This window comes from Sesamum indicum, linkage group LG10 (assembly GCF_026168435.1).
Source record: "Sesamum indicum cultivar Baizhima isolate 11 linkage group LG10, ASM2616843v1, whole genome shotgun sequence".
Lineage (NCBI taxonomy): Eukaryota > Viridiplantae > Streptophyta > Magnoliopsida > Lamiales > Pedaliaceae > Sesamum > Sesamum indicum.
Genome location: NC_142666.1, coordinates 11,772,318 through 11,784,127, shown reverse-complemented (window position 1 = coordinate 11,784,127; position 11,810 = coordinate 11,772,318). Strand labels below are relative to the sequence as shown.

General features: G+C 30.4%; 1 protein-coding gene across 1 annotated transcript; it reads left to right on the top strand.

Annotated features, from left to right (window-relative positions):
• The first annotated feature begins 477 nt into the window (after positions 1-477).
• CAO (chloroplast signal recognition particle component (CAO)) lies at positions 478-10,766 on the top strand. The gene is made up of 2 exons (XM_020699493.2): positions 478-1,678; positions 10,420-10,766. Exons 1-2 carry the CDS (start codon positions 581-583, stop codon positions 10,441-10,443), a joined length of 1,122 nt encoding a protein of 373 aa, XP_020555152.2. The 5' UTR covers positions 478-580; the 3' UTR covers positions 10,444-10,766.
• The last annotated feature ends 1,044 nt before the right edge of the window (positions 10,767-11,810 follow it).

Sequence of the window (11,810 nt, the reverse complement as noted above, 5' to 3'; positions counted from 1 at the left end):
ATAGAATTATTTGAATTTAAATATAATATAATTGAATATTTAATATTAAACAAATTATAGCAAAATTTAATATTTATTTTTAGGGTTTGAAATGACAAAACGAAGACACAAAACAAGTCAAAAAACCCTTTGTATATTATATAAATACAAAGAGGGGTATTTTAGTCAAAGTTATCATTAAATATGAACCTAAACCGCATAAAATAACTACCAAACGCAGCAAATGCGCGTATCCTCCACTTCCCGTTAGTTACTAACAGAATGAGAGTTTTTTTATGACTAAAACAAAATATGAGAGGGTTTTTAGCCTATTCTAAAAATATGTTTTCTGCATACTTTAAAAAACACAGGGAATTTTCATGCATTTTGTCCAAATATTTACACATGCTTGAAAAAAAGTAATCTCCGACCACGTGTCATTTATATAATACATGTACATGCGTCCTAATAATCAAACCACGGATGTGGTTTCTTATCCCCAAAAATCTTTCCCCTCTTAACCCATTACTATCTTCATCACAAAGACTACGCCCACCGCTCCTCAACCCCATAACTACATTCGCATTGCGTTTACTCCCCAATGAACATCCTTCCTTCTCTCTCCCGCCTCAAACTTTCACCCACACCACTCTCCACCACCACCGCAAGCGCCTCCTCCCTCCCACTATCACTCCCCTCTCAAGCCCACCTTTCTCTTTCCCTAAAACCTACCAATTTCTCAGTCTCCGCCACACTCGACAGCCGAGAGCCAGAAGCAGCAGCACCACCCCCAGCCAAAGAAGAATTCAGCGACTACGATGAAGATGAAACTTACGGCGAAGTGAACAGGATCATCGGCAGCAGAGCCCTTGAAAGTGGCCGGGGAATGGAGTACTTGATAGAATGGAAAGACGACCACACCCCCACGTGGGTGCCCTCCGACTTCGTAGCCAATGACGTGGTAGCGGAGTACGAAACCCCTTGGTGGACTGCCGCCAAGAAAGCCGATGACACTGCTCTCAAGCAGCTAATTGAGTCCAACGACGGAAGAGACATCGACGCCGTCGATCAAGATGGCCGCACCGCTCTTCTGTTCGTTTCGGGGCTGGGTTCCGAGCAGTGCGTTCAGCTGCTGGCCGAGGCGGGGGCAAACGTCAATCACAGGGACAACGGCGGTGGCTTGACGGCTCTGCACATGGCCGCTGGATATGTGAAACCGGGTGTCGCAAAATTGCTGATAGAATTTGGGGCAGACCCGGAATTGGAAGACGACCGGGGACGGACCCCATTGGAGCTAGCGAGGGAGATCTTGAAGGCGACTCCACAGCTGCAATTCGCCAGGAGATTGGGGCTGGAGGGTGTGATTAGGGTGTTGGAGGGGGCGATATACGAGTTTGCGGAGGTGGAGGAGATCATGGAGAGGAGAGGGAAAGGCGAAAATCTGGAGTATTTGGTGAAGTGGAAGGATGGAGGGGAGAATGAGTGGGTGAGGGCGGGACTGATAGCGGAGGATTTGGTGAAGGATTACGAGGCGGGATTGGAGTATGCGGTGGCGGAGTGTGTTGTGGATAAGAGGGAAGGGGAGGATGGAAAGGAGGAGTATTTGGTGAAGTGGACAGATATTGAGGAGGCCACTTGGGAACCCGAGGAGAATGTTGATCCCCTTTTGATCAATCGCTTTGAAGAGGGAAACAAAAAGGTTGGTTTAACTCTTTACCATTCAAATCCCAATTAATATTGCTTTTGATCACTGCTGAAAATTGATTTCAAATTCAATTCCTGCCATTTTAGATTGTTTCTAATTTGAACTCTTTATGTTGGAGTGTATTTTTTCATTACACTTTAGTCAGTCATTTGCATCCATCTCACATTTTTGGCAAAAACCTTCCTTATAATTTTTTGTCAAAACTTACTACTAGTATAGGAAAGTTCTAGCTCGAACCAAATTTAATTGAAATAAATCGATCATAGAGGAAGTATATCGTACTTAATGTATGATTGGTCATTTTCTTTGAACTGTACATCAATCAATAAGTGTGTTGCACTTGTCATATAAGCTACAAAAACACATATGTTAATTTGTATCTATAAAAATAATAAAAAAATATATAATTAAGAACAGTCCAAAAGTTTTCAAAGGAATATTTAAGGAGTATACTAACTTAAATAAATAATCGTCATTAATAATATAATATTTATTTATATTTAGAAATACTAAAAAAGTGGGTTATTTAAAGTATTTTAAAATAAGTAGTGTAGGTTTGATGTTGGGATTTGGAAGACAAAAATTACTGTTAATCATATCTCTTTTATATATATTTTTATATATAAATATGTATATATATAAATATTTTATGTCTAATGTTGTATTTTTTGGAGACAAAAATCACTGTTTATTGTCAAATTATATCTATTTTATACTATATATAGAAATGTATATATACATATATTATATAGAGAAAGTAGAAAAATAAGAAATCACACCGATAAGGTGTAAAAACACAAAAACAAATATTGAGTGTGTTTTATCTTATCTCGAAAAATACGAAAACATGAATGCAAACATTGCCTTAAGTTTTTTCATGTTTTTATATATAAGCTATAATATGCGCATATATATTTTCAACCTGATGATTAAGCTTGATATTATCTTCATTTAAAAAGAATATATATAACTTTTCAAAAACTAATGCATTCAAATTAAATATGTAAGAATTAATATGCAATGTTTTTGTTTTTTTTTTTTACAAAGGCTTAGGCTTTAATCTCTTTTCTTTTTCGCACCTTTCAAAACTTGAGCATTTCAAGAAGAAAATTTATTTAACTATGACATAATTTTCTTTTACACCAAAATTAACATCTTAATTTAAGTTATTGAGGATAATAATTTCAATTTACTCACTGCTTATTTTTCATAATACTCATAAAAAATGGAAAAAGTATTATTTTAGTTCGCTAAGTATGCCTAATTTTAATTTTAGTCCGATAACTATGATCATTTTTATTTTGGTCCAGTAACTTACGAAATTCCTTACTTTTAGTCCTCTGGCAGATTTTCGGACAATTTTACCCCTATGCAATTTTTTAAAGGCAGTTTTAGTCCATATGCACTCATAGGGGTAAAATTGTCCGAAAATCTGCCAGAGTACTAAAAGTAAGCAATTTTATAAGTTACTGGACCTAAACAAAAATGGTCATAGTTATCGGACTAAAATTAAAATTAGGCATACTTATCGGACTAAAACAATACTTTTCCCTAAAAAATTTAGCTTTTGATAAGTAATTCACATACATGGTTACCAATCATTCAAATTATTCATTATGGTTTAAATCAAATATTAGCCTTTCATTTCTTTTTTAATTATACATTATTCCATTTATACTAAATTAATATTATTGTATATAGTCGAAAAGATTTTCGAAGCTTGAATTTTGAAATCCTCATTTTTTCTATTTTTATTTTAAAGAATAAACTATAAGTTCATTTTTTAAAAATAATATCTTTGTATATATATATATGATAAGTCAGGTGTATTTTAGACTTTAAGTTAAATGCCAATAGAATCTTTGAATAAATAATGCAAGAGGGAGTTTTTTCTGAAATATCAAAATTTCAAGGGGGAGGGTGCATGCTAAATACCGAAACCTCAGGGAAGCTACGCGCAGATAACCTCACTTTAGTGTCACACTAACAAATAATTGACAAATGTATGTTTTTTTTTTTTTTTTTCAAATTAAACGACAAATATAATTAAACTAAATTATAATTTAGACATAGGGTTATATTAATGTGTGACATAGAGGGTAGGATAAATGCGGTAAAATTTTGATCTTTTGTGGGCAAATTTTAAATCTAATTGAAACTGACATTGAAATTATCTCTTTATAAATCAAAGTTGAATGTGCAGCTCTGTTGCGGTTTATAAATGAATTTAGTTTTAAATTAAACGAATAGTTAAAATATTTATGTTACTTAAGAACTAAACTAAAACTATAATTATTTACTAGTAATTTGTGTAATTTTTATAAATATTATTCAAAATAAAATATTTATAATTTTTTATTATTTAACAAAGTATATAAATTATACGTTATATTGATTTATAAAAAAATAGTAACAAAAAATTAATAAAAATTAAAGAATAAAATAACTATCTACCTATACTATATATACATGTATTTATATCTATACTATATATAAAGGGAAAGCACCTCTTTGTTGTCTCTTCTTCTTTTTGTATGTATTTTTAGATTTAATTTATTTTTCAAAATTTTTATCTAACTTCCCACCCCCATTATATATTGATAGTTATTTTCTTTTATTTTTTTAATTTTCTTTCATTTTTTTTTTCACCATTTTTTACAAATTTAGTATTAATTTATTATTTTATATATACTTTATTAAATAATAAATATTTGATTTTAGATAATATTTATAAAACTTGCACACACATAAAGTGTGCCACAAATTACTAATATATATAATTGAAAAGCAATCTATTGGTGTTTTCAATTTATTGGTATGTTATTTTTTTATTTTTGTTGTTAACTTCCTCACTCATCATGATTTTAAATAACTATTTTTTGGTAGTCTTTTTTCACATTTATTTTTATCTTATATATTTTAGACAATTTTTACTTGAAGGGAGTGAATTGGTTCGAGAAGCGCGGCGAAAGTGCAAAAAATAAAAAATTAATGATTAAGCAAATTAAGTCTCGGGCAAGGGTGTACCCTTGATCTATTTTCTAGGTGTTCGGTGTACAAATAAAAGGGGCCACATAGAATCACAAGCCACAAGATGAGAATGTAAAACGTATTTACCCTCGTCGTTTTTCTTGCACAATTATAAGTGTTGATTTCTTGTCTTTGGATCCGTTTGCAGTTAAATGAGGAGACCCTCTAAAATAGTTCGCCCTTCCACTAATAGGACATGATCCCCTCGTGCTAGTAAGAATGAACATAGAATAGTAAAGATCAAAACAACCGCTATCGATTAGTGTATTTTAATCTCCCTTTCATTTTCTTTGATGTCTAAGGCCAAAAGAAGAACTTGGAGATGGAGAGTATGAGAGAAAGAGAGAGACACGAATTGCAGAGGATGAGAGGCTAGTATGTATTGTGTGTATGGTTAGGGTTTTAATTTAGGTGTATATATGACCTAGTCATATATATACACACGGAATGCTAATCTAGTTAGATTTCAAAACATCAAACTTTAACCCTGGTCCCCTAGTTGGCCGATTTTATTCATTCCTAAAGTCGGTCATGCCTCTAAAGGGTTCTCCTTAACTTAGTCAAGGTCCAACCAATACTTGGATTTGCATTTTAATAGGTCGAACTTGATTAATTAAAATTAAATTAAGACCACGTGTCATGGACTTAAATCAAACCTAGTTTAATTACAAGCGCAGCATTAAAATATCCTTTAACCCAGTTAAAGAATTCAAGCGTTTTATCTCTCTTTGAATTTATAAATCCAGTTTATAAATTGGATCAAGTCCAATAAAAATAATCAAATTAATTTAATCGCCAACTTAAAATTTTAATAAATTCGATTAGTTAAATTTTAAGCCATCCATCCAATGGATTGGTCTAAATAAATGATCCAATCATTCAGGTTCACTCTCAGCTAGAATCGAGTGTGTGTGACCACAATTAATTAAATTCAATTTTATTAATTATTTTCGATTATTCCATAACAAATAATAGTTCGTTGCCATGGGTGGTCATCTAGCAACATGCCATGGCACTAGAGACTAGGTGAATAGCTGTGTGATCATTTAGGCTCCAAATTCATATGAGTATGGTCCTATTATCAATCGTCTTTAACTTTAGTCTAGGACATGGAATTGTGCGTCGGTCACCATTCTTGACCAAAGAACTATGCTTGATATTGAGATGCATTTACCATACTGATCCGACTTGGGATACCTATCCCTGATCAATCAATTGTTTTGGCCAAAGACTTTTAGAGTCTAATCTATTTTAGAGTGCATAGGGGATTTCATTATATACTGATAGAGTATAGATCCTTTCTTAGAGTCCACCTTCCTCGCTACATACTCGGATTGCAATGGATAAGACACACTATAACTAAGCCTCACGACACAACCACTGCTCGCCAAATCCAAGATACAGTCCTCGTATGCATGTAATTGTCATGATTCCTCAAGTTCGAGGGCGAATTTCGTATTGTTGAAATATGACATCGCAATACCGACCAAGCCTTACAGTGCTTCCATATAACGATTCCTACGAGTTAGTTCAGTCAGTGGACTACCTTCCCAACTAACTAACTAAAACCGTGCAAACGACCTACGTCTCCTGCAGAAGAAACACGGCTGCAATACTTAAGCAAGCCCCATAGGTCCTCAATTTGGAATATTGCACACCGACTCTCAGGAGTTGGTTACATAGCTGTCAAACCTATGCGCAACCTTAAAGGATCAAATGGATCAGCCCTGGAACGCGCTAGCGGAAGTGAGAGATGAGAAATAGCAATATAAAATTTAAACGGTCGTACCCAGAGATGTACCCTTGCTGTTTCTCGGTTGTTCGATGTACTATGAAACAATTAAACAACAATATAGATAATTTATACGAGGCTTTGGTTGAGAAAGTAAAAGGGAGAAGCATAAATTCAAACTCGAAATTTACCTTTTAAAATTTTGAGCTTTCAACTGGTTGATCTTGTCGAATTTGTCCACTCGAGATTTCAACATAGGAATTCTCCAAAAATGATCCACATCATACCATAGAAAATTGCTTTGATCTCTTCGCTAGAATAAATCAAAGCCAATTGGAAGAAATGATCGAAGAAAACTACACTATTGATTAGTGTATTCTCTTTATCGAAAAAAATTATCTACAACTCCATCTTTGATCTATATCAAAGAGAGTTAGAATATTAAAGTATCCGATTGTTCATGTCTTGCCTATAAGTACGTGCGTATATATATATATATGTATAAAAGAGACATAACTTAATATAAAAAAGGATAGTACCGTAGATTTATCAAATTTAGAATTTGAAAAGTAAGGAAAGACTGTATCTTACATTTTGTTAGAAAATACATCATTCTTCTTTATTAAGTATTATTATTACCATAAATATTTTAACAATGCATAAATTATGAAAACTAATAAATAAGAGAAGTTTGAAAATTAGAAAGATGGTTTTAAAAATTAAGGAAACTATTCTTTGATATTCACTATAAAAACTCACCTACCAATTAAAATATTTTTACAATAAAAAAATCAAAATCTATATTCACGGATTAATCTAATTAAAATTTAAATTATATTTTAAAAAACTAATCATGTGAAAGTAATTTTGACTATATTAAAAATATATGGTTACATATGGAGTATTTGCAATTAAAAATAATTTTAATATAAAATTCATTTAAATTAAAATAAAAGTAATGATTACCACAAATATATATGGGGTGGAGAATATATATGATATAATCAATTAAGAAAACTATTAATATTGCTTTTAATACTTACCATTAATATTTACCTATCAATTAAGTATTTTATAATTAAAAAATTCTAAATTTTAAGAATTCACTATTTGGTCAAAATTAAAGGATTTGGGTGAAAAGACTCCCTTCAAATATATATATATATTAATAGATATAGCTTTAATTATAAAGATATAGATATGGATAGAGACATATATAGTAGTAGCTTGAAAGCATACATCTACTTATTATGTAGCTTTAAAATAACAAATCAATAGATATTCAATACACAATAAATCTTAAATAGAAACAAAAACTTAATGTAAATAAAAACAAGAAAAACTACGAGAGACATTTTAAAGTGTACACTTTTTAACAATTTAACGCAACAGAAGTGCTTACTACTCTTTTATTGGCAAGTTGTAGCTCATAGATTATCTAAGGCTGTTGTACAGGTGATTGGGGGAACTTTTAACCTAGAAACAATTAACAATTTTCTTATGATGGATGGAATCCCATCCACAGAACAAATTCATTTTATCCAAAAAAAAAATTGCTTGCCTCTCAGCACATTGTTCTTGTTCCAAATTATTTTTATATATTTAATTTATAAAAATCTAATAATTATGTTTATTTGGGGGTCAGACTTTAGCGTTGTTATTTTTATTCAAGATCGCTGCCAAATCATCCAATACTAATAATTTGTGGCATATTCTGTGCAATTTATAAATATTATTTAAAAAATAAAATATTTATTATTTGATAAAGTATACAAAATACTAAATTAAAATTAAATTTATAAAGAAGATAACGACAAAAACTATGAAAGAAAATAAGGAAAAAAGAAATAATTATCAAACGATTATGGGGTGAGAAATTAGATGAATTTTTTTAAAAATATATAATATGGATAGTGTGAAATTTATACAATTTTAGGGTTTAATGTAATTTAACACGTTATGATATTATATAGGAGCAAATTACCCCTGTGAAAAAAATAGCAATTTAGCCCTTGTGTGGCTATAATTGTAATTTAATCTATTACAAATTAAAATTTTATTCAAATATTACTTAGTGTGGAAGGCTTTAATTCATAACCACGTAAATCTATATCATCCACATCCCTCGAGGTTTTAATATTTGGAAAATCCACCACTCTTGTATTTCTGGGCCAAAGATTCTATACATATTTTATTTTAATGATTAAAATATGCTAAATTCTTAGGAAGTAATTTAGAGTTAATTCATTAAATTCAAAATACAAATAATAAGGATTTCAAAGTCAAGCTCTGAAAATCTTTTGAACTACACACAAAAATATTAATTTAACGTAATAGAATAATAATATATAACTTAAAAAGAAATGAGACGCTAATATTTTAATTTAAGCCTTATAGAATAATTTGAATCAAATTGTTAACTACGTATTTGAACTACTTATTACATCTAAGTTCCTTTATGAATTATGAAAACTGTGTAAATTAAATTTATTATTTTCAATAACTTAAAATAATATGCTAGTTGTAATGTAAGAGAAAAATAAATGTAATGCATAAGTTTTCAAAGCTACACCCATGAAGAAAACTTGAATGTATGCCTTTATATTAAGATAAAACATCACAGATTAATTACTACATTTCATTTGAATTCATAATTTTTAATTTAATAGAAAACAATATCAAAGTTTATTTTTTAGGTCATATAAACACATATTATAGCTTATATATGAAAAATAATTAAATAACCCACTTTTTAAGTTTTTAAACAATAATTAAACCTTATGTTATATATTAAACATGACTATCTTTTAATTTAGCATAATTTTTGAAAATTATGCATATAAAAATGTTGAATTGCTCTTAATTATATATTTATGATTGCCCTTATATGATAGAAATCAACAGTTACCTTTTATAAATTATATCTATTGGGTTAGGGGTATTCAAGTTTTTATTTAAATTTTCAATAGAATTTTTACCAAAACCTATCAGAGGGGAGGTTTTTGCCAATCAAAACCTTTTGATTGTTCTGCTCGTTGTGTGCAAATCTCGAAATTCTTTTGCTGGTAGTGTTATGATCTTCTCTTTGGCTTATCAATTTTGTTAAGTTCCATGATCGTTGACGATAAAATTTTCCATTCTCGAGCTGCTAAATTTATCAGTCGAGAAATGATAAAGTTAAGGCAATGGTGCCAACTTTCAAATTTCAAGTATTGTAGAACTTGGAATTCTGCAACTTTATATATTACATCCTTATTGTTCCTTTTTGTTTTTGAGAGGGACATCCTTCTTGTGGCTTAAATGCTGCTGATAAGCACATACCTTTGTTACATTAACTCATACATGAAAACTTAGTTAGTGGGGTCTTGACATGGGTGAGCATTGTCCCACATCAAGTGCTCTATTATTATTAGAGAAAAATGTAAGTAATTCTATTCTAATATTGCAAATGATCATATTATTACTCGATAAACAAAATTCGTAATTGTTTCTATATGTTTTTTGAAATAAAACAATTTACTTCCCTGCGGTTTTTGAAATGAATCAAGTTATCTTTTTATGTAAGGAAGTAAATTGTTTCGTTTTAAAAAATATAGAGAGGTATATTGCTATTTTTTTTTTTCTCATAAGAAGATAATTTACTTATTTATGATATCAAAGGATTTAAATTGCATCAAACCCATGTTTTTCTTTACAGAAGAGTTTTTTGCCTACTAATGTTTCACAAGGACACCTATCATCATGCTATTATCATCACATGGCCGGCTGGAATTTGTATTAGCAATGTAAAAACTTCAAATACGGCCTCTAATGTTGTTCACTGTAGTAAATATTAGATCCTCTCGATCATGCTTTCTGCACCTACAGTTTGTTGAGGCGAGTGTGATTCGATGTGAATTTTCCATTGCTTGTTCCCATCTTTGCATATTTGCGCGCATTTTATTAACTTCATTGTTGTTGTTGTTATATGCAGATTGCTGAGGCATCATCATCTTAACTGTTTCTGGAGAAGGATGGGGCGTTGCTTCAACTTCATAAATTTGCACCTCCGACTTAGGCGATTTTGCTGGAAATTTTTGGTGTGCAAGAACGTGGCAGAAGTTTGCTTTTATATTGAAAGAGCAAGTAACTTTCCCAGCTGTCTGCCTCGTCTTTAGCATATATTGTTCATGACTTTCCTTTTTTAACTCTTTTGGTGCAATGGAGAAGTAAAACTAATCAAAACTAGGAAATTTACCTATTCCTTGTTCTAGTATAAACTGGATTTGGTTGAGTTCATGTTAAGTTCATGTCAATGGCAGATTAATATTTAATATGTAATTAGTGTGGTGGTGCAATTAATCAAGTTTGAAGCCAGGGTGTGAAATTTTTAAGGCTCAAATTCAAATTGCGTCATAAAATTCAAGCATGAAAGTTTAGGTTTAAGCTAACTCGTTTTGAAAATACAAAGTCTGATTGACGCTCGTAGGGAATATCAGCTTCGTCTATTTTGCATGACTTGAATTATAAACAGATTTTGTCTTTTGATATACAGTAAAACCTCTATAAATTAATACTCTATAAATTAATAAACTCTCTAAAATAATAAAATCTTCCGGTCCCGACTTGGGCCTTTGTAAAAAATCATCAAATTCGATAAGATAATAAGATAATAATTTTTTGAAAAATTCCTTTATAAATATTAGGTCCCATTAAAACTCTAAATTAATAATTCATAAATATTATAATTATAAATATTATGGTAATTTGGTAAAATATGAAGTCCGTAATGCTTTATGCAATTCATTCATGGGTGATTTTGCGATACTTTTTAGATGAGAAGACATGATTGGGTGTTATGAATTATTTTATTTTCATATTTTTATATAGTATATGTTTCATTCCTCATGCATGAATATATTAATTGGCTATAATAGTTATTTAAGTGTAACGAATTAATGTAAATATGTATCTTTAACTAATTTCAATGAATTGATACATGCGTCTATTAATACAATAATTAATTGTATACAATAAATTGATATTATACATGAATATATTTAATTAGTTACAAAGAATTGATTGATGCATGAATGTAATCAATGAAACATACATGAATTCATTTATTTCTAATACATATGTACTAAATTTGCTGAATTTAAAAATATCTCTTTTAATTAATAAAATATTAATTTATCGATAAATTAATATCTCTCTAAATTAATAAAATTTCATGGTCCCAAGATTATTAATTTATAGAGGTTTTACTGTATGTTGGCGCATGAAAGGATCTCATGTAGGTAATCTGTTGTACCCTGGAAATACCCACCGTATTTATTGGTGCACAGAAGGGCTCCGAAGGTATCTGGACCAAGTATTCAACTG